General features: G+C 44.9%; 1 protein-coding gene across 2 annotated transcripts in view; it reads right to left on the reverse strand.

Annotated features, from left to right (window-relative positions):
- The window catches only part of NFATC3 (nuclear factor of activated T cells 3), a 304,320-nt gene that overhangs the window by 55,550 nt on the left and 224,534 nt on the right, over positions 1-24,236 (reverse strand). For both annotated transcript variants that reach the window (XM_030204303.1, XM_030204302.1), the window contains exon 6: positions 115-255. In XM_030204303.1, coding sequence (XP_030060163.1) covers positions 115-255 — 141 coding nt within the window. The remainder of the gene's footprint in view (positions 1-114; positions 256-24,236) is intronic.

Consider the following 24,236-nt stretch of genomic DNA (forward strand, 5'->3'; position numbering starts at 1 on the left):
TACAGTGAGAGCTTATTATGGTATATTGTGTGGATAAGAAAGAAAAACTGTATGAGGGTATCCTCTCTGCAATCAAGACACATGTTGACAGATGAATGCAAAACGTTCTCTTACCTTGTCCTTTTTCAAAAAATATAATTTTTGAGTCAGGAAGGAAATTAGAGCCCGTTACAACCATTTCAACGCCACCATTTACAGAACAACTGTTGATGTTATATTTCTCAATCTGAGGAAGTTCTTGAGCAGATCGCTGAGCTGTTTTGAAAATAATCAGATGCACAGAAGTTACAGTAATCTGTAAATATTATTAAATTCAAAGTCAAAATGACTACAAAGCATTCTTAGCAGTTTTCATAGATGAGGGATCACAAAATATTTTCAGTTTTGCATATTTTTGGTAACATCTAAAATAGGCATTTTAACACCACTTTTTCTATTGTGTTGCATTACTTCAGTGTGTTGCAACATCTATCTTGATTAGAACACCTATGGCCTCACCAAAAACATATGCCAACTCAACATTTTTCATGTAGCCAGTGTGTGTAAGCAGTTCGTATTACTTCAAAGCAGAGAAATTATGAGGCCCTTTTACAAAAGGGTGGTTGTGTTGGCTTGGTGTGTGGCAATTAGACCCTACCCCGGGCTCCTAGGGAGCCTGGTGGTAGTTACAACTCCTGCCGTGAACCAATTCTGGTGCTAGAAAATATGTTTTAAACTTTCTAGCACTGGGGGCATGCCTGCTGGTAATTGGTGCTGCCTGGTTGACACTAGGCTACCACCAGAGCCCATACTGTCTTCTAAATAGGAGGCTGTAGGGTTCCTCCAGGAAATGGCCGTGCGGCAAGTGTTTAACTTACTGCACGGTCATTTCCTTATTTGTTTTTTTAAAAGCCTTTTACTGGCGGGGGTTCTTTTAGGGTAGGCAGAAGCTCTCATCCCTCACCATGTCAACGGCATAGAAACAATTCACACATTACAAGATGTCTCAGTCTTGCAAAATATCATACTTTTGAATGGACTGCACATCAGTCATTTCCAAGTTCTCACTCATTCTACATGAAGTATTGCGCTAAAACAATTAGAGCTTCATTTACTCAAATTATGGATTAGTAAAAAAAAACAACAACTTTTATATAACAAGACAGCCCACTGATGTGCATAAATAGAGTATTTATATTCTATTCACAAGAGTAAATCCAATGAGATAGAGCAGCAGAGAGAAGGGAGCATCATGAAACTTACTTTTAAATAGTTTTTGTACAAAATTTTATGATAAGCCCATCCTTTTATACTGGCCATATTAACATAGTTTCGTTAGAGTAAACTAATGTCCAAGAAACCTCTTCCCTGCCAAACTTTCAGTCAAAAGGACTCTTGTCTAATAGGCTTGCCTAATACCACCTGTTTCTATCAGCTGCCCTGTCCTTAAGTATGGCCTCCCACATACACTTTACTGACTTTTACTGTCTTAATTTTGTTTGATAGCCTGGGTACAGCACCCTGCAGAAATCCACAAATACATGTTAATAACAAGGCTATGGAGTCTATTCATTAACCTGTCGTCGACTCTATTTTTCTACGGTCTGACCCAAACTTGGACTCCTACTACGTATTAGTAAATCTAAGAGAAATTTGATTACAGAAAAATAGGATATTTATGTACAAAATATATTTATTTGAAGTCTGAACAAAGAACTTGAACAAAAAAAAAAAAACTGTCAAATGAAAATATGCAATTATTTTGAAGCTGGAGTCAGAGTCGGTACATTCTTACCAACTCCAGCCAAAATTGTTTCTGACTCCGATTCTGACTCCACAACTCTGGTTCTTAATCATGGTAAAATTATGTATAATCATACCTGATAATTTTCTTTCCATTAATCATAGCTGATCAATCCATAGACTGGTGGGTTGTGTCCATCTACCAGCAGGTGGAGATAGAGAGCAAACTTTTGCCTCCCTATATGTGGTCATGTGCTGCCGGAAACTCCTCAGTATGTCGATATCAAAGCTCCATCCGCAGGACTCAGCACTTAGAGAATTACACCCACGAAGGGACACTCTGCCCAGCTCACCACCGCCGAAACGGGGGAGGGGAATTAACCCAGCTCATCCCCACACAAGTGGGGGAGGGGAATCCGTCCAGCTCATCCCCGCGGAGCGGGGGAGGGACACCACACCCGCCGATGCGGGGGGATCTGGCTTATCCTGCAACCGCAACCGCGGGAGGAGCTGACTGACCCTAACACCGCCGAAGCGGGAGGGGTACAAAGCTGCCCTACAGCCGCACGAAGCGGGAGGGAGTGCCGCCAGAATTTATGTCTCAATCCAGCCCCGTAAAACGGGGGGGAGAGGAATGCAGCAGCTCACTGTAACACAAACTCGTCTCAACTCTTGAAGAATCCAAGTGAAAAAACTTGAACACGAAGTCTTTCTGAAGTAACTGAAGACTAAACTTGAACCTGAAATGCAACCAGAATAAAAACAGTACAGATATCTGGGAGGGGCTATGGATTGATCAGCTATGATTAATGGAAAGAAAATTATCAGGTATGATTATACATAATTTTACCTTCCATATCATCAAGCTGATCAATCCATAGACTGGTGGGATGTACCGAAGCAGTACTCACCCAGGGCGGGACATTGAAATCCCTGACCTCAACACTGAAGCTCCAAACCGGGCCTCCGCCCGTGCAGCCACCGTCAAACGGTAATGCTTGGAGAATGTATGAGCCGAAGCCCAAGTTGCCGCCTTGCATATCTCTTCCAAGGAGACGGATCCGGCCTCTGCCATCGAGGCCGCCTGAGCTCTCGTGGAGTGAGCCTTCAGCTGGATAGGCGGCACCTTCCTTGCGGCCACATAAGCCGCTGCAATGGCTTCCTTGACCCATCTTGCCACTGTAGGCTTAGCAGCCTGCAGACCCTTACGAGGACCTGCAAACAGGACAAACAGATGATCCAATTTCCGGAAATCATTGGTCACTTCCAAGTATCTGATGATGACTCGCCTCACATCCAGATATTTAAGAGCAGAGTACTCCTCTGGGTAGTCCTCCCTACGAAAGGAAGGGAGACAGAGCTGCTGATTCACATGGAAGCGAGAACAATCTTGGGCAGAAAGGAAGGCACTGTGCGAATAGTCACTCCTGCCTCAGTGAACTGCAGAAAAGGCTCTCGACATGAGAGCGCCTGGAGCTCGGAAACTCTTCTGGCTGAAGTGATAGCCACCAAAAAGACTGCTTACCACGTCAGGTCTTTCAGAGATGCCCTTGACAAGGGTTCAAAAGGCGGCTTCTGCAATGCTCTTAGCACCAGGTTGAGATTCCACGCAGGCTCCACTGAGTGCAGAGGAGGGCGCAGGTGATTAACTCCCTTGAGAAAGCGCACCACATCTGGCTGCGAAGCCAGGGAAGCACCCTTCAGGCGGCCCCTGAAGCAAGCCAGAGCCGCTACCTGGACTTTAAGGGAACTGAGCGACAGGCCTTTCTCCAGACCTTCTTGCAGGAACGCCAACACTGAAGAAATTGGAGCAGTGAAGGGAGAAAGTGAGCCTGCTTCACACCACGCTGCAAAGATACGCCAAACCCTGGCGTAAGCAGTAGAAGTAGAGCGCTTCCTCGCTCTTAGCATAGTGGCGATGACCTTGTCTGAGAAGCCCTTCTTCCTCAGACGCTGCCGCTCAATAGCCAGGCCGTAAGACCAAAGGGGGAGGGATCCTCCATCACCACGGGACCCTGATGTAACAGGCCCTGCTCCACTGGCAGCCGCAGAGGATCGTCGACTGAGAGCCTGATCAAGTCCGCATACCAGGGACGTCTGGGCCAATCCGGGCCCACTAGGATTACCCTGCCGGGATGCTTTGCCACCCGGTCTAGCACCCTGCCCAACATGGGCCAGGGCGGGAACACATAGAGGAGCTCTTGTGTCGGCCACTGTTGGAGAAGAGCATCTACTCCCAGGGATCGAGGGTCCCGTCCTCTGCTGAAAAAGCGCGGCACTTGGCAATTGGCCGATGACGCCATCAGATCTAGGCTCGGCTGGCCCCAGCGCTTCGTGATGTCCAAGAACGCCTGAGCAGATAGCTGCCACTCTCCGGGCTCCAAGGTATGGCGACTGAGAAAGTCCGCCTTGACATTCATGACTCCGGCAATGTGGGCCGCTGAAAGCTGCTCCAGGTTCGCTTCCGCCCACTGGCAAAGATTCATAGCCTCCTTGGCTAGAGGGGCGCTCTTGGTACCTCCCTGGCGGTTGACATAGGCCACAGCCGTGGCATTGTCCGACAGGACCCGTACAGGCTTCAACACCAGTACCGGGATGAACTCCAAAAGCGCCAACCGAATGGCTCTGAGTTCCAGGAGGTTGATAGACCACTTTGCCTCTGCAGGAGACCAGAGCCCCTGCGCTGTCCTTCCCAAGCAGTGGGCTCCCCAGCCCGACAAAGAGGCGTCCGTCGTGACGACAATCCACTCTGGGGTCACCAGAGGCATTCCCGCAGACAACTTGTCTGTCTGCATCCACCAGCTCAGCGCCTTGCGCACTGCTGGGTCCAAGGGAAGGCGCACAGCATAATCCTCCGACATCGGAGTCCAGCGCCGCAGCAAAGATTGTTGAAGTGGTCTCATATGAGCCCTGGCCCAGGGCACTACTTCCATCGTGGCCGTCATAGAGCCCAACAGCTGCACATAGTCCCAAGCCCGAGGAGGAGAGGCTACTAGGAACTGGTCCACTTGAGCCTGAAGTTTGACAATCCGATTGTCTGGCAGGAACACTCTGCCCACTTGGGTGTCGAATCGAACTCCCAGGTACTCCAGGGACTGAGTCGGGCGCAGCTGGCTCTTCTCCCAGTTGGTGATCCATCCCAGGGAGCTCAAAGGAGCAACTACCCGGTTCACAGCTTTGCCGCACTCTGCATAAGAGGGGGCTCGGATCAACCAGTCGTCCAGATAAGGATGGACTTGTACCCCTTCCTTTCGTAGGAAGGCCGCGATGACCACCATTACTTTGGAAAAGGTCCGCGGAGCCGTAGCCAACCCGAATGGGAGGGCTCTGAACTGGAAGTGTCGTCCCAGGACTGCAAAACGCAGAAAGCGTTGATGAGGAGGCCAGATGGGAATATGCAGGTACGCTTCCTTGATGTCCAAGGATGCCAGGAACTCTCCTGCCTTCACTGCCGCTATAACAGAGCGGAGAGTCTCCATGCGAAAGTGCCGCACTTTCAAGGCCCGATTGACCCCTTTGAGGTCGAGGATAGGCCGGACAGAACCTCCTTTCTTTGGTACCACAAAGTAAATGGAGTAACGTCCCTTGCCAAGCTGACTTTCTGGCACCGGAACGACCGCACCCAGGCGGATCAGATTGTCCAAGGTCTGCTGCACTGCCACAGCTTTGACCGGAGACTTGCAGGGAGAGAGTACGAACCCGTCTTTTAAGGGTCGGCAGAACTCTAGCTTTTAGCCGTCTCTGATGACTTCCAGCACCCACGCGTCTGAAGTTATTGTGGTCCACTCGCCCAGAAACGAGGACAGCCGTCCTCCAATCTGCACTGGGGCGTGGACCAAGGCCCCGTCATTGGGTACGAGACCCTGGGGGAGGACCGGAGGGAGCACCTCCGGGACGGCGGTCTCTGCGAAAGGAATGCTGCTTGGGGGAGAAATTCCTCTTGAAGGAAGAAGGGGCAGAGGAGCCCGACTTGCCCGGGCGGTACCGACGGGCTTCCTGCAACCGTCCTCTGAAGGTACCGGGACGAGTACTAGCCCGAGCCCTGACCTCTGGTAATTTCTTGCCCTTAGACGTGCCGAGATCGGTCACGATTTTGTCCAGCTCGACCCCAAAGAGCAGCTTGCCTTTAAAAGGCAATCTAGCCAGGCGGGATTTAGAGGCGTGGTCAGCAGACCAATGTTTCAGCCAAAGCTACCGCCGCGCAGAGATTGTCTGAGCCATGCCTTTAGCTGAGGCCCTCAAGACATCATACAGCAAGTCTGCCAAATAGGCTAAGCCCGATTCCAGGGCCGGCCAATCAGCCCTCAAGGAATGATCCGAGGGGGAAGCCCGCTGCACCATAGTCAGGCACGCCCTGGCCACATAGGAGCCGCAAACTGAGGCCTGCAAACTTAAAGCAGCCGCCTCAAAGGACGACCTTAAGGCCGCCTCCAATCTTCTGTCTTGGGCGTCCTTCAGGGCCGTGCCACCTTCCACCGGCAAAGCCGTTTTCTTAGTCACCGCAGTGATTAAAGAATCCACGGTAGGCCACAGATAGGCCTCACGTTCACTCACAGCCAAAGGATAGAGGCGGGACATAGCCCTAGCCACTTTAAGGCTCGCTTCCGGGACATCCCATTGAGCCGCAATTAAGGTGTGCATGGCATCATGCACGTGGAAGGTTCTAGGCGGGCGCTTCGTCCCCAGCATAATGGCAGAGCCAACAGGGGCTGAGGGAGAGACGTCCTCCGGAGAGGAAATCTTCAAAGTGTCCATGGCCTGTAACAACAGGTTGGGCAAATCCTCTGGGCTAAAAAGCCGCACTGCAGAGGGGTCATCCGCTCCATCCGAGCGGGGATCTATCTCCTCCAAGGAATCCGCAAAGGACCGTTGGGAGACCTCAGACACGCTGCCCTCATCTACATCGGAGGAGACAAAGTCCTCCAAGGCCTGGGAATCAACCCGAGGGCGTTACCTCTGGGAACCTCAACCTCTTTACCAGACGAGGGAGCAGGGGCAGCGTTTTGCATGAGGAAAGCCTGATGCAGCAGCAAAACAAACTCGGGGAAGAAACCCCCCAGACTGTGCACTTCCGCAGCCTGGGCAACAGCCCTAGACGCACCCTCAACCGGCGCTCGCAAGAGCGGGGGAGAGACATGCTGCGCATCCAAAATGGCGTCCGGCGCGACACTCCGCGAAGGAGCCGCGCGGGAAGAACGGCGCTTAACTTTAGCCGCTTTTGTGCCGTCGCCCAAATTAAGGGCGTTCATGGCATTAATGTCTCCAACCTCAAGGGCGGCCCACGAAGAAGCCGTCCGAGCCGCGTGGCCGGCCAAGATGGCGGAGGCGAGGAGCGGGGGATGGGCGTTTATGGCGGGAAAAACCGCCACGCCGGAGGAAGGACCGGGACATTCATCGGTCACTAAACTGTCACCCATCAAGGGCGAATCAGGCTGTAAAACCCCCGCATCCCCTCTAGAAGCGCTCCAGCGATCCGGGGAGCGACCCTTTGCGCCCTCGCCCTCCGACGCCATATGCCACGAGGAGAAGAATCGGGGAACCCCCTGCCCGCTATAAAAAGGTAAAATTACCTGCTTGCCGCTCCGAGCTGTAACGAACTGGTGTCCCAGTGAGTAGCTGCAATGAACGTTTAAATAAACGTCGAAATAAACGCCTTTAAGGACGTTTAAACATTTTTTTTTTTTTTTTTTTTTACGGAGCCAGCGGGAGGGGGGAGAAAAGGAGGGACCTGGCACCACCAGGTTTGCACTTGCTCAAAAGAGCCCTCAACCCCAGGCCTCAACAAAACCTAAGGATTAGGCTTGGAGGCCTAGCCAGAGCTGCTGCTGTGTGTGACCACCACCTGCTGAGATAGAGAACATACTGGGGAGTTTCCGGCAGCACATGACCCCATATAGGGAGGCAAAAGTTTGCTCTCTATCTCCACCTGCTGGTAGATGGACACAACCCACCAGTCTATGGATTGATCAGCTTGATGATATGGAAGCATTTTTGCACAGTTTTCCCAAAAAATATATATCACATCCAAATTTGCAAATTGTTAAGTATACTAGCGAGCAATTGTGCTTTATAAGAATCCCAGGCAGAAATTACATTATAAAATTTTTGTAAAGTAAAACAGCACGAACAACTGACAAAATAAACTCAAAGATGAATACCTTCACAAACAGCAGCATGGCCTTAATAAAAATGTGCAGACCATATAATGCAAAACAGCATAATACAATATAAAAAAATAAAACTGAATGGTTTACATGAACAGAACCTGGATCAGAAAGAAAAAAAATCAGAAATAAAAATCAGTCTTAATGATGCTACAGACTAGAGAATGACATGAGGACAAAGTCTGTCCTCACCCCATCCTCGCAGGGTTTGTCTCCGTCCCGGCAGGTTTGCATAAGCCTCAAACAATTATGATTTTATATTTAAATCTTTTTATTAAAATATAAAAAGGAACAATATGCTGTGCAATTACTGTGTATAAATTACAAATAGAAAACAAAAATAGTGAGCAACTATAATATCCCTCCTCACCACCACCCTCTACCCTTCCAACCCCAACAATAGCTGATTTCTACTACTCTTAAGAAATCCTAGTCCACCCTGTTAAAATGTCCAGAGGTACAAAATACAACCCATTCTGAATGCCCTAGAGAGGAGAAAATGAAATGGGGACAAAGTTTGTCCCCATCCCTGCCTCGTCCCCATGGGCTCTGTCCCCGCCCTGTCCCCATCCCCGCGGTTACTGCAGATCCCCGTCCCAGTGTCATTCTCTACTACAGACTCAAAAAAACCTCTAAGCTTTTGTTGGTAATTCTTAGAGAAATTTAACAGCTAATCTGGCTTAAGAAAAAATAGCCAGGCAATAGTACTCCTTACATTTATACGGACAATTTAAAGAAAACTCAGGCTCACTAGTGGGTGACGTTATTATATGAAACCAAGACAGAACAGCTCTCCTATAGTTCAGGAACTAGTGTAAAGTTCAGAACATGCATGACCCTTCCCTGTGTGCAACTCTCTACTTAGTACCTCAATTGGTTCCATAACTCAAGGAGGTAGAAGGGAATGTGCGCTGATTAATTCTGCTTTCTACAGAAAACATTTGGTACAGGCAAGCAACTTGACTTTTTCCTGCAATAAGCTGGATATAATCAGGCATACACGTGGGTTACTCCCAATGCAAGCCACTCCGCTGTATAAATCTTTTGTCCATTTTGGAAAACTGTGTCACTTACACAGAGAGACACAAATTGCTCAGTACTGCTTGCTAAAAAAACCACCCTTGATTGTTGAAAGGTCCAGGCAATATTGTGATAGGAAAGTATGAAATGAGGATCAGGCAAGCTGCTTTGCAGATGTTCTATAGTGAAACAGATTTATAAAGAGCTAGCAGTGGTGGCAGTGGCTCTTATCTGAAGAGGCTTGACTGACCTGGTTAAAGGAGCCACAGTCTGCTTGAAACAGAATTAGATACAGGCTGTTAACCAATTAGCTAAGGTCCATTATGCTACTAGAATGTCAAGTTGATTGAGATCAATGGAGACAACTGTGTAGAGCGAGAACGCAATTAAAGACTAGCATGTTTAATGATTTCTCTTGTGGATGCTTCTGTAGTCAGGGTAATACATAGGTAAGTAGCACAATTTTTTCATTGTGATGAAACGGCGTGACCACCTTTGGCAGGAATTTAGGATGAGTGCAGACTATCATCTTATGATGAAACTGGGTATAAGGGTCTGTCTGTCTTTATTTATATTGTAGTTCTTATACAGCCATTCAAAATGGCATCATATTAGTTTACAACAGTTTCAGGGGATACATGAAAGGAATAAGAACATCAGGCAGGGTTAAGGAAAGAGAATAGACTATGATGTATACAATCCAATTAATAGGAGTAAAATAAAAAAAGATAAAGAGAAAGTCTGTTTTGCAGCAGAAGAGAGTGATAATGAGATATATAATATAAGTCAGCACTGCGGAGCAGGGAAGGTCTGCCTGCATCAGGAAAGAGGGACCTTGAAGTATCCAATATTAACATCAGGGAGCAATCTACAGGTTATTAAAAGTCCATACAAAAAGCCAAAATTTAAGCTTAAATTTGTTATACTTTCACGATGGATGTCAACAGGCAGTGAGCCCCAAAGAACAGGGGCAATGCAACGAAAACTGTTTGTTGCATGTATTCCAATCTAATCTGAAATGAGTAGGATGGTAAATAGAAAGCTTGTAGAAGACTGAAGAACATGGGAGCGGCACTAAGGGTTCAGGAGGGAATTCAGGTAGTGGGGGAAGGATGAATGGTATTTGGATGGTTGCGAACCTGGGGAACCAGGTTGAATTCCCTCTGCAGATACGAGTGACCCTGGGCAAGTCACTTAGCCCTCCGTTGTCCCAGGTACATATACTACTAAGATTGTGAGCCCATTAAGGACAGTGTGAGTACCTGTACAACTGTATGTAAACTGCCTCGATTCGTGCTCAAAAGAGGTGGTATATCAAATTAATAAAAATGATAAATGATGGTGGACTAGAAACAAAATTCTGAAACAAATTTGGGGCAGGATTGGGAGCCAGCACTGACTGATGACAGGGTGTAATGGGATCTTTTCTGGTGTTATATACAAGTATAACAGTATTTTAAGGGGCCCTTTTACAAAGCCGTGTAGGCGCCTACGCATGCCCAATGCGCGCCAATTTGGAACTACCGCACAGCTTGGGCGGTAATTCCATCTTTTATGCACGTCCACTACGTGCGCCGGAAAATTTCCAGTGCAAGGCACTAACCGGTCAGTAATTGGTACTGTATGTGCGCTGATGATTACCACCCAGTTAACGCATGAGACCTTACCACTAAGTCAATGGGTGGCGGTAAGGGCTCAGGCCCAAAATGGGCGCGCGCCAATTTTCATTTTGATGCACGTAAATCCCTCTCCCCCCCCCCCCCCCAAAAGGCCTTTTTTTGCAGAAGTGCTGAAAAATGAACCTGTGCGCATCATCCAATACACATGTCTACACCAGTGCAGGCCGCTTTTCGTCACATCTTAGTAAAAGGACCCAAAATTTGTAAATGTTTGAGAAAGGTCTGTGGAAGACTGATCAAGAGAGCATTGCAGTAATCAAGATGGGAACTCGTAAACGCATGGAAAGATTTGATCAAGGTTTGGCTTCAAAGGACAAATTTTTGTAAGGCACAGAATAATTTTTTTTTTTGAGATGGCTAAGATGTAAGGCTTGAAAATCAGTTTATTGTCAAGTGTAACCCCTAAAACTTTCAGAATGGCTTTAACTGAAATTACGGTCCCAGCAATCACAGGGGACAGAGAAAAAAAACAGAGGACAAATGACAAAACCAGACCGCCTCAGATGACCTTCTGTTTGTGAGAGGTAAACCACTGGGCAGTCGCATAGAGGGAATCATCAAGACTGGAGAGAGTAAAGGTGTTTGAATGAACACAGTTCATTGAATGCCATCAGCATACATGAAAACACCAACACATTATATATATATTTTTTAAGCTCAAATATTTTATTGAAAATTTCCAAAGAACCCCCCCCCCCCCCACCACAACCATAGTAATGAACAATAGGTAATATAATACAAAGCCAAAAACATTCTCCAGAAATACAATAAGAGGTACATCAAACATAAGCAACTAATGATCAACTAACAGAAAGGAAGATGTTATGTTTTATCAGAAAGGACCACAGATAAAAAACTGTGTTACTATTTTGAAAGATAAATTTCCAAAGGCTTCTAAATTTTACAAGTCTTGTGGTAACTGTTTCTATTTTTTTGACGCTTAAGTTCATATTTTATATATAAGACATGGAGAGGGGCATTTTTTATTTTTAAACATTTTGCAAAAAACATCTATAAGTATTGCCATATTGGGAAAGACCAAAGGTCTATCAAGTCCAGCATCCTGTTTCCAACAGTGGCCAATCCAGGTCACAAATACCTGGCAAGATCCCCAAAATGTACAAAACATTTTATACTGCTTATCCCAGAAATAGTGGATTTTCCCCAGTCCATTTAATAACGGTCTATGGACTTTTCCTTTAGGAAGCCGTCCAAACCTTTTTTAAACTCCGCTAAGCTAACCGCCTTTATCACATTCTCTGGCAACAAATTCCAAAATTTAATTACACGTTGAGTGAAGAAAAATTTTCTCCGATTCGTTTTAAAATTACTACATTGTAGCTTCATGGCATGCCCCCTAGTCCTAGTATTTTTGGAAAGCGTGAACAGACGCTTCACATCTACCTGTTCAACTCCACTCATTATTTTATAGACCTCTATCACATCTCCCCTCAGGTGCCTTTTCTCCAAGCTGAAGAGCCCTAGCTGCTTTAGCCTTTCCTCATAGGGAAGTCGTCCCATCCCCTTTATCATTTTTGTCGCCCTTCTCTGCACCTTTTTTAATTCCACTATATCTTTTTTGAGATACGGCGACCAGAATTGAACACAATATTCGAGGTGCGGTCGCACCATGGAGCGATACAAAGGCATGATAACATCCTCATTTTTGTTTTCCATTCCTTTCCTAATAATACCTAACATTCTATTTGCTTTCTTAGCCGCAGCAGTGAACATGGCCATTTTCAAACCAGAAAAAAGTACTATATTTTTCTTTCGAAAATGGCCATTTGCCAGACGTTTTTGTGCTCAGTGTGTCTATCTTTTAGGATCATTTTTTGGGGGAAAAAAAAGTCAAGCCATTGGGAAGTATGGAGGGCCAGCATTCTTAGTAGACTGGCCACATAGCCATCCCTAGCAGAGCAGTGGGGCACTCTAGGGGGAACGGCAGTGGACTTCACATAAAAGGTCACAGGTACACATCTCACTGTTACTTCCTTACATTGTGCAGAGAGCCCTCCAAAACCCACCAAAAGCCTACTGTACTCAAAAGTACACCGCTATAGTAGCTGTTATGCCTGCAGATCTGACCTATATATAGGTACAATAGGTTTTTTTGTGGGATTTAGAGAGCTCACACTTTCCACCACAAGTGTACCAGTGAGAGTGGGATATGAGCCTAGGGCCCTTTCTCTACAGTCCACTGCCCTGACCACTAGACTACTCCAGGGACCTGCTTGCTGCTCTAATAAGAGTGGCCGGTATGTACTATTTTTTTCAAACCTTTCGGGAGTGGGGGGGGGGGGGGGCAATGACCACTGGGGGAGTAAGGGGGTCATGTCTTAATCCTTTTAGTGGTTATCATCATTTAGGTACCTTTTTGTGACTTAGGAATGATTGAAACAGGTCTTGACCAAACCTTCTAAGTTTCAGCCCTGGACGCTTTTGCTTTGTTCCATTATGGCAGAAAAACGTCCAAGTTTTGGGAATGCCCAAATCATGACCCAATACACTCCCTTGTGATTTGGATGCACTGCAGAGAAAAAAATTCTAAAATCTGAGTTTCAAAAATCGCGATTTGGACTTCTTGGAGAAAAACATCCAAATGTGACCTTATGCTGCAACATTTTTCTCTTTTGAAAATTAGCCCCATGGCGTGCCACCAAAATGTATCATTTAGACTATTAGCATTCTTCCAATAGCCAAGGATCATTTGTATTGCAATAGTGATTAAGATACTAAATTATGACTGTTGTATAATATTTAAATGTAAAGAGGGATGTGTAGAATGGAGGATAACAATTGATAATGAGATGCTCTCATTTATTCCTAGAATGTTTTGGATAAGTGACCACATTTTTTTGCCAAAAGGTATTAATAGGCACTCAAAAATTATATATACTAATGTTCCATCATGCTGGAATGTTCCATCAACATAATTTAGTAGTAGCAATATTAGGTCTCCATTTTCTAACTGGTGTCCATATTAACCTGTGCGCTAGGAAGTATAATGACTGAACTTAGGCTGATTGGGTAGCTCTTGATATTTTACACCCAAAATAATATTATGGGTTTAAGCTATATCTTGACCGGTTTTGATAGGCTTTAACAGCAGAGCTGACAACAAAGATTTGACCAATCAGTGATCTCAGCGTCTGACGTCATTACTGTTCTAAAAGCAGCGCCATGTTTCTGTGGGGTTGTCTCTGTGTCACTAGCCAACAGAAAGAAGTGAGAGTGAGTATATGGCAGGATTGTTGAATGATGAGAGGGAATGTTTTCACCTATTGGTTCTATCTGTATTTACAGATTGTCTAGTGATCCTGAAGCAGAATTTGAAACGCTGGCTATCGTTGATCACGGACTAAGAGACAGATGAGAGCACAGAGATTTACTTCCAACCAAGCTAAGTGTGTTTAAAGTTTACAGCTTGTTGAAATTGGTTTGATGAGGTTTTTCTGGCCCATGATGAGAAAGCCCAACCCCAAGTGACCTCTATTTATTTACAGTGTCACGGGGTTTCTCGAGGCCTTTTCCTCAACATAATTTGTTGGTAGTTTTATCGCTATCACAACTGTCATATCAAATAAGAGTACCTTTATAAGTATTTACCTTAATCTGAATGTTTAAGGCCCTCACCCCAAGTAATTTTTGATATTGTTAACACCCAAAATAATCCCATACAATATTTTGATTAGCAAGTTCCAGATCTTGCTCTCAAACTTTTGTAAGCCCTACATGTGCAGAGAAAGAGAAGTTATTGAGGATTTTATATAAGGACAAGACAAACGATTTCTACAAATAGTTTTTCACTTAGAGGATAAATAGAGGATGTATCCATTAGATTATTCAAGTTTATAGAGCTTTTTTTGTTGTTTGTAAAAGTTGTAGCAAGTTAAAATGCTGAATACACGGTAAGTTATATTTTTGTAAGAATTCCTCAAAACAATAGACGGTATGGTTAGTTTGAAGTTGTTTCAAAGTCCAAATACCATGCAAGTGTCTAAAATAACAAAATATAACTGAATGGTCAATTTTAAATGTGGGATTATAACAAAGTGACATATCAAGTGAACTCCAGCTATCAATTTTTAAGTAGCTAACACCCGTAATGATTGATAGGTGTCCAAAAACAGTTTACATTTTTATATTTTAGTAAGTATTATACATGATGGCAGTAAATGCAACTTAAGTAGAACTAGCATTTCTCACTCTAGTTGCAGCCATATAGGCTCAATCTTGTGGCACATTGGAAGTCAACCAAAGGAGACCATAACATAGCAAAGATAAGAGTATGATATCAGTAAAAATCAAGGAAGTTGACACTACCCATACCCCTAGTTGCTTTAAGTTTTGATGGCTTAGGATGTTTATTTTTCCATAGAAATTTAAACAATTTCACATCAATTTGTTTGTAAAGCAATATCCAGGAGACATCATTAATAAATAATTAATTTGTGGGGTTAGCAACATTTTAAATTTATCTAACTTGCCCCACCATGAAATATTAAATAGGGACCATTTGCTATTGGCATCATCAAGAAATTTCAAAAATGTTTTTACTATTAATATATAATACAAGCTTTTATGGAATGAGAACTGCTTTAATTTTATTGCTGATTATTTTATGAATATTTGTTCTATTATATTTTGTATGTTTTCATGTAACCCACTTTGGTCAAAAGCAGAATATAAATGACATAAATGAAATGTAATATAGTTTGCTTTAAATCTTTATTAAGCTATATCCCCAGATCTTTTAGTTAAATCGGGGACCATTTAAAATTGTGTACTCCAATGTTGTGTTGCATAATATCATGATTCAATGGCATAATTTTAGATTTATCCCAGTTAATTTTACATCCAGAGAAAACAGACATTATTAAATGTATTTATCAAATGTTGTATGGACAATTCTGGGTAGGGTAAGAATAGGAGAAGATAATCTACATAGGCAGCAACTTTTACTTTAGTATTAGTTGTGCCTAAACCTATAATATTAGAATTCTGTCTGAGAGCCAGTAATAATGGTTCCAGGACCAAATTAAAAAGTAATAGAGAGAGATGACAATCCTGTTTCACACCCCAAGTTTTATTGTACTAGAGATATTATTGATCATAATTCTTGAGGTTGGTGAATGATAAATAATTTTAAACCAGTTTAAAAAGTCAACACCTCAATTAAACCAGTTTATAATCTTACAAAGATAGGGCCTTTCTATTCCGTCAAAAGCGTTTTAGCATCTAACAACAAAGCTAAACAGGATTCTATTTTGTTAGATGCTATCCCCCGATATACAATGCTATTTAACTGGACAGACATGACCACTGACCAATTAAATAGCATATCTGTGCCTAACTGTGGCTATTCAGTGGGAGATAAGTTATCTCCCTCTAAATATCCGTGGTTGGCAGCTAGCCGCTAGCTGGCTATATCACATGACCTTGCCAGTTAGACACAGATATTCAGCGTTAAACTGGCTATGTTGACAGAGGTCACGTGACCCCATGAAGCAGAGCAGATGTTGAAAAGCAGAGCTCCGCGCTCACCTCTCAATAATTGGATTTGTAGCAGCGAAAACAGCGCAAAGTTTTTTTTTGTTAAACCAGTAAAACTCCTTTACTAATCGACTTACCATATCAGACGACTGTGGGGCAGCACAAAAGAGCAGCAATGACGACCAAAAGTACTCAGAAAGATCGGGAGAAGCTGCATGGAACGGAAAATAAAATGGCAGATCAGAACACTTTGAAGGATGGAACGGTAGGCTTGGCTTGGGTAGCTGAGATCACTGTGGAAGTCACTGTGGCAGTTGAAAATGCCCTGGATAAAAAGCTACAGCAGATATATGATGGGGCAGAAGAGGCCCATGAACGTTTGGACAGCATGAGCTTGGAACTAGACTCGGCCCTACAGCGCACATCACAAATGGAAGATCGCACAATGACACTGGAGGCTGCACGGGCGACATTGGAGGTGAAGTGGCAGATCTCGAATCTAAACTTGATGACTTGGAAAACCAAAGCAGAAGGAATAACTTAAGGCTAGTGGGCCTCCCAGAGACACTGGCAGATAAAGACCTTTCAAACTTTCTGGAAACGTGGCTTCCTCAGGCCCTTCAGCTTACTGAGCAGATGCAACATCTCTGTGTGGAACGAGCGCACCGGGTGGGGATGACCAGACCAAACTCCACGCGTCCGAGAGTAGTAATATTTAAGAGCTTGAACTTTCGGCATAAACAACTTACTTACCAGGATCATACTGTTCTTTGCTTCCAAGATTACTCTCAGTTGGTAAAGTAGCAAAGGAGGGCCTTTACGCAGGTGTGCACGGAACTCCATGCTAAAAAGATACGCTTTGCTATATCCTGCTAAACTGCGCTTTAATCATGGTGGGCAACAACACCTATTTGAAAGGGCAGCAGATGCCCAGGAGTTTATGAAAACGCTAAATAGTATGGTCAGCTGAGGATCATGAAGAGGACAGAGGATTATACGTTCTTGCTAAAGATTGATAACAGAGACTAACATTTAGTTGCAACACTTCAGCAGTTGATTCTGGATGATTCTCAAGCATTTGGGTATTAGGAGATAATGAATCTGGGGACTACATCGTGGATATAAGACATGATCATGGACCAAGATATGCTTATAAGAGTGGGTGTTCTGGGCTTGCTTTGACATGGGCAAACTTGGTAGAGCCTTGCGGATGGTCCATGGCAGAAGACCCAGGACCCATATATGTGAGAATCTAAGATTAAAGTTTTTTTTTTCCTCGCTGTATGTGGTACGAGTATGAGAGGAGGGGGACGGGGATTAATGAGAGTGACGCTTCCCTCGTGAGCTGGGGAGCAATGTTGCTTGTGTGGGTTTGGGCATGGGTAGGAATGTGGGGGTGTGGTGGGGAAGGGAAGGATTGGGGAAAAGCTCGGTTACTGTACTGAAGTGTTATGGTTTTATAAATCCGTGATAAGCAGTCTGGGGAGAAATGTCAATATTTGAGGCTGAAGTGGGAGATACTGGAGCTGGGCTGGTGTCTCTCTTGTGAATTGGGATTTTCCTATTATCAGTTAATTAGCTACAAGACCATTCTGAGATTGAAAATTTACTCCTGGAATGTGAGAGGTATTTCCTCACCCATTAAAAGAAAGAAGATTTTTGAGGAATCTAAAAAGGAAGGGGGCCGCTATAGCCATGCTTCAAGAAACCCATCTAAATTCGACAGAGCATAATAAACTAAAAAAATGGTGGGTTGGTGATATATTGGAGGGGCCAGCCTTGGGGGAAAAAAGCAGGAGTGGTAATACTATTTCACAAATCAATGCCAGTGGTTAAGCAACAGGTATATATAGACCCGGAGGGTAGATACATCATTGCTCAATTACTAATCGATGGAGTTCCCTTTCTTCTGGGTACGGTATACGCCCCTAACTATAGCAAAGCGTTCTTTGGGAACCTTATTGGTAGAATACATCCCACCCCCAACTCTATAACGGTCATTGGAGGAGACTTTAATATTTTTAGCAGATCCGGATATGGACAAAACACAAAATCCACATAGAGCTCGTATAGATTTTACCAAAGGGATACCGTTACCGTGTGAATCCTTGGGGATGGTGGATGTTTGGAGGGTACTTCACCCAGAGGATCGTGATTACACCCACTTATCTAGGGCACATCAAACACAGTCACATATTGATTATCTTTTGGTGGATAGGGACAATTTCTCCAAAGTCTAAGCTGCTGACATAGACCCCACGGCCATATATATAAAATTGTCATTGCCTGCTACTCAGCCTGCCCAAAGAAAGTGGATGTTTCCATTGGAACTGTATTATGATCAGACCTTCCTGGCCTATATTAGAGAAAAGTGGGCAGATTATAAATGTTATAATCAGGAACAGAGTCAGGACCCAGTACTTTACTGGGAATCTGCTAAGGCTGTTATGCGGCACGAGATAATTGCCTATAGCTGTGCAAAGAAGAAACACAGGGACAATGATATCTTTAGATAGGAGCGGAATCTAGTAAAACTCCGTAGAGAATATGGGGCAAACCCAACTAACTCCCTGAGGGTTAGTCTTCCTTCTATCCAGCATCTGTCTTCGCTCTCTCTCTCTGCCATCCAGTGTCTGCCCTCTCTCTCTCTGCCCCTTCCATCCACTGTCTGCCCTCTCTCCCTTCCATCCACTTCTGCCCCTTCCATGCACCATCTGCCCCAGTCTGCCATCTCTCTCTCCCCCTTCCATCAACATCTGCCCTTTCTCTCTGCCCCTTCAATCCGTCTGCCCTCCCTCTACCATCCATCCAGGGTCTGCCCTCCCACACGCTCCCCCCTTCTATCCCCTCTCTCTCTGCCCCCTCTTTTCAGCCCCCCAGTTCCAGCCCCCTTATTCCACCTGCCCCTAGTTCCAGCCCCAGCCCACATCTCCCACCTGCCCCCCTTTTCAGCCCCACTATCCCACCAGTCCCCAGCCCTTTTCTCCCATCAGTCCCGAGCTTCAGCCCCCAGCCACTTCTCCCTGTCCTCTTTTCAGCCCCTAGTTTCAACCCCAGCCTTTTTCTCTCACCAGTCCCGAGCTTCAGCCCCAGCCAGTTCTCCCTGTCCCCTTTAAAGCCCCTAGTCCCCACAGTTTCAGCCCCCTTCATTCACCACATGCCTTGTACCCCCCCCTTTTCAGCCCCAGACCCATTCTCCCACCTGCCCCAGGCATGGACCCATTTTCCCTCCTGCCCCCTTGTCAGACCCCAGTTCCAGCTTCAGACCCCTTTCTCCCATCTGAACACTCCCCTCCCCCCTCTGAGCACCCCCACCCTCCCCAATCCCCTTCTCCCCTCTCTGAGCACCCATCTGAGCTCCCCCACCCCTCCCCAATCCCCTTCTCCCCTCCTTGATGCTCTCCCACCCTCCCTAATCCCCTTTAAGCACCCCTCTGAGCGCCCTCACCCTTCCCCAATCCCCTTCTCCCCTCTCTGAGCTCCCCCACCCTCCCTAATCCCCTTTAAGCACCCATCTGAGCTCCCCCACCCTTCCCCAATCCCCTTCTCCCCTCTGAGTCCCCCCCCCCGACCCGACAGCTGAGATCCGTTCTCCTGCTGCTCCTACCCTGTCCTGCCTTAAAAAAAATTTTTTTTGACGCGCCGGAGAGTAGCAGGCAGCGCGCCTAGCGTCTGCCCTGCTAGTAAAGAAGATATCGTCGACGTCGTCGTCCTTCCCACACTGAGTCCCGCCCGCCCTCAAGGTAATAGGAAGTTGCCTCAGAGGGGGGCGGGACTCAATGTGGGAAGGGTGACGTCAGCGAGATCTTCTTTACTAGCAGGGCAGACGCGAGGCGCGCTGCCTGCCACTCTCTGGCGCTTCGAAAATTTTTTTTAAAGGTGGAGCAGCGGGAGCGGAGCACCCCCCCACCCGATGACACCCGGGGCGGACCGCCCCCACCGCCCTTGCTACGCCACTGCCTGGCAGTATTCTTTAATGCGTGTATAAAAAATAGTACTCTGCCTTCGTCATTACAAATAGCAGACATTATGATCTGTCTTAAACCAGGGAAGGACCCTAATTGCCCAGATTCTTATAGACCTATCTCATTAATAAGTTTTGAAGCAAAATTATTGGCAACGATCCTGGCGAATAGGCTGGCTAGAGTTTTGCCTTCTGTAATAGCAGACCCTCAAGTGGGATTTGTCAAGGGGAGACAAGTAGTTAAGAACATTAGGACAATACTAGCCTCTCTGGAATGGGTGCGCACCCAACAGAAGGATTCCCTATTGATCAGTTTTGATGCTGAGAAAGCTTTCGATAGGGTTAATTGGGGCCTTCTGTTTGGGGTGTTGGGGAAATATGGTATAGGAGGACATTTTGCTAGAGCAATACACACTTTGTATGGCATCCCATCGGCCAGGGTAATGGTGAATGGCCTTTTTCCACACCCTTTCCAATCAGTTGGGGAACGCGCCAGGGCTGCCCTTTGTCCCCCCCCCTATTGTTTGCCTTGTCGCTAGACCCCTTGATACAGGAGGTAATGGGGAACCCAGAGATCAAAGGAGTTTCTATGGGACCATTTCAATTTAAAATCTCGGCCTTTGCCGATGATATACTGGTTCACTTGACCTCCCCGGCAGAATCACTGTCAGCTCTTCTTGAGAGCTTTGCTGAATATGGGGCTTTTCAGGATTTAAGCTGAATATGCAAAAATCAGAGGGATTGGCTAACAACCCAGGGTTAAGGCGATGTTGGAGGGGGGAGTTCCCACTTAGACGGGGTAGGAAAGAATTTGTGTATCTGGGTATAATCCTACCGATGGATCTCAGAGCAATATATAGAAGGAATCTAGATCACCTACTTCAATATACTAGACAACAACTGATGTGTTGCCATGGTTTGCCTGTGTCGCTAAGTGGGAGAAGAAACCTATACAGTATGATTATATTTCCAAAATGGTTATATGTTCTTAGACACTTGTCGATATGTCTTTTACAAAGGGATGTTAAACAATTGAGAGGGCTTTTGGCAAGATTTTGCTGGGGAGGTAAAAAAACTAAACTCAAATTGGAACAGTTATATGGGGGATGGCAGTTGGGGGGGGGGGGCTTAGGACTTCCGAATATACGTACATATAACTGGGCATGCCTGTTGCGCCACTTGGCGGACTGGGTTTTGGGAACGGAGGACTATACGCCTTGGGAGATAGAACGGATACTTTTCACCACTTATCACCCACATTATCTTTTGCACGCAACCTCTAAGGGAGTACCCCAACACCTACAAAAACATATTTTGCTACACTCCATGAGATGTACCTGGTAGTACTTGCTCTCTAAATTAAATCAGAACCCATACTGTACAGATCTGATACCTCTTTTTGGGAACAAGGATTTCTGGCCTAGAGAGAGGCCGGGAAAGGAGTAGTTTATGCAGCAGATCTATTGCAGGATACAGGGGAGATGGAAATGTGGGAGTCACTTTGCGGACTAGTTGGAGGAAGCCATTTAGATAGCTACACATACATCCAAGGCCACTGCATATATAACCCGTCTTAAGACGGTCTCTCTGCTCCTGGGGTCTTTTTCAACTTTTGGAGCAATTCTTCCGCCCAGCAGGGGTTACACAAAGCACAGTTTCTATACTGTATAAGGCAGTACTAGTGGTGACTCCACATAAAGATTATGTACAGGTGGCTAGGAGATGCGCAACAGATCTGGGGATGGAAATTAGAGGAGGAGACATACTGCAATACTTGCGGATGATACCCAAACTGGTGTACAGCGCGAGACAGAGAGAAATTCAATATTGCATTATTATTAGGGCTTATTTCTCCCCCAGGCAGGCATATTATGCAGGCTGCATATTGGAATTCAAGTGTGGTAGATGTGGGGCGGTAGCGGGATCATTTTTTTTTATGCTGTATGGAGTTGCCCTTTGGTGGGGCAGTTTTACACTCAGTTGCTGGGGTACTGTGGACAACTAATACACAAGTCAATACAACTTTCTCCTAGGGATATATTATTGGGTCAAATAGGGAGGAGGAACAACCTTAGATGAATAGAAAGAATCCTGATATATAAAGCTAGTGTGGCAGCAAAACAATGTATACTGCAATATTGGACCCAGAACACAGTGCCTTAATACTGGTATTGGAGAAATGCCCTACATTTGCTTAAATGATGGAGGCCCGTGATGCTTGTCACATGGCAAAACGTAAAAGTCTCTTTTGGGGGGTGTGGGAATCGTATATTCAATCGCTACCTGGATGAGCCAGAAGCATAACTCCGAATCAGATGACCTTGTAAATTCAATACAGGTCCGAATGTAGTTTAGAAGTCGATACTGGGCAGTGGGGGGGGGGGGGGGGGGGGGGGGGAGTTGAAGGAGGGTCTGTAGGAATGGGATTCAGCTGTAATAAAGTGGGGAGCCTAAGAACTCCAGTACCTCACTTTTGTTTGGGAAGACATATATAAGGGAATTAGTAGGTATGTAATGGTATCAGTTTATTATATTTTACTGGATTATATATACACCAATATATTTGTGCAGCTTTTATATATTTGACACTGCAGCAGAGAAAATAGTTTCATTTCAAGCCCCTCTCTCCCCATTCCTTTTTCTGGGAACTTCTGATAGCAGGGATAGTTAATTACAAACACTTAAAGACAAAAGAGAGATATATAACTCTCTCTGCCCTCCCACCTAAAAGAACTGAACAAAAGGATGACTAAGGTGGGTACCTGGACTCTCATCAGGACATTTCTGAAAACCAAAGACCCAAGAGACAGAAAGTCTGGAGAACCCATTGAAGACAAAGACTTCAGAGGGGAGACCATAAACAGGACATTTGCTTGTCAAAGGTATACCTGCCCCTCCCATCAGCTTTCAGACATGTGCAGAAAGGAAGGACTTATAATGTGGTCATGTGAACAGACTACATTAACCATAATGCCTTGCAAAATATCCAGGACATGCACACACCATGCTTCTCTGCTAACATTATAAAAGGCCTGGAAACAGCCCAGCTCGCTCTCTTGGAACCTGCCTCCTCTTGGGACCTGCTGCTCTCTTTGGGGTCTGCTGACGCCTTGCCCCTTAACATGTGCTCATCAATCAGCTGGACCACAGCATGCTTGTAACAAGGACTTGTAAGTTAACCTACCTGCTACTTTGTTCTATTTTATGCACAGATTACCTGTAAAGATCTCTTAAAACCTACCTCTCGTGTGCAATTGTATATTAAATCAATCTTTTTGAAGCTAAAAATATGGTCTCTTTGTGTTCTGAGTATATGGTATCTTTTATATATACTTAATCTATTTAATTTATTGCAATTATCACCTTTGGTGATTGGTGGAGAAATTAATATCCTAAAACTTATAAATACAGCACCTGCTCTTAAATTATAAACAGTGGCGAGTTGCTCTAGAGCTATTTTCCCCAAAATAAATCATTTCTTGTAACAGGTACAGTTATGATTGCCTTGGGTGGGGGGGGGGGGGGGGGGGGGTGGAGGATTGGGAGGTAAGGGGGTATGGAAAGGAAGAATGGAAAGAGGTAGAGCTGATACTGTTAATTAGAATGACGACTTCTGTATATACTTTATTGATAATAATGAAAAACATGAAACTGACATTTCTTGTAAGTAATCCGCGTATGCTTTATTGATATTGTACTGGTGTTTGTCATCAATAAAAATATGTTATATAAACTGGCTATGTTTAGCAGTTAAAACAGGTTGCATAAATAGCAGGCCTATCTTTAACAACTAAAAAGTTATTCAGTTAGTGCTGAATAATTGGCTTAACCGATTAACTTTTATCAGTAAAGAAAGGAGTCTATATGTCCTCAGAAGAAGAATTAAACACAGATTGAAATTACTGTTCATAAAAAGCTAGTGAAAGCTCTCTCAATATCCTCTGATTTAGTACACATTTTCAGTAGTGAGTCCTTAATGGAGGCAATTTGCATGTTTGTGTGTTTTCCTTTAAGATAAATAATGCTTCCAGTTTTTTGTAAGAATATATCTGAAATAGCCATCTTATTTGCTAGTTTATTAAACATATTTTGTAGCAATTAATTTTGAGAGAGTTGTGCATGATAAGGCACTTGATACTGGGATTCTAATTGTTTAATCTTATCTTCTAATTGTTTGAGCATGCTGACTTA

Source organism: Microcaecilia unicolor, chromosome 5, assembly GCF_901765095.1.
Source record: "Microcaecilia unicolor chromosome 5, aMicUni1.1, whole genome shotgun sequence".
NCBI classification, from domain to species: Eukaryota; Metazoa; Chordata; class Amphibia; order Gymnophiona; family Siphonopidae; genus Microcaecilia; species Microcaecilia unicolor.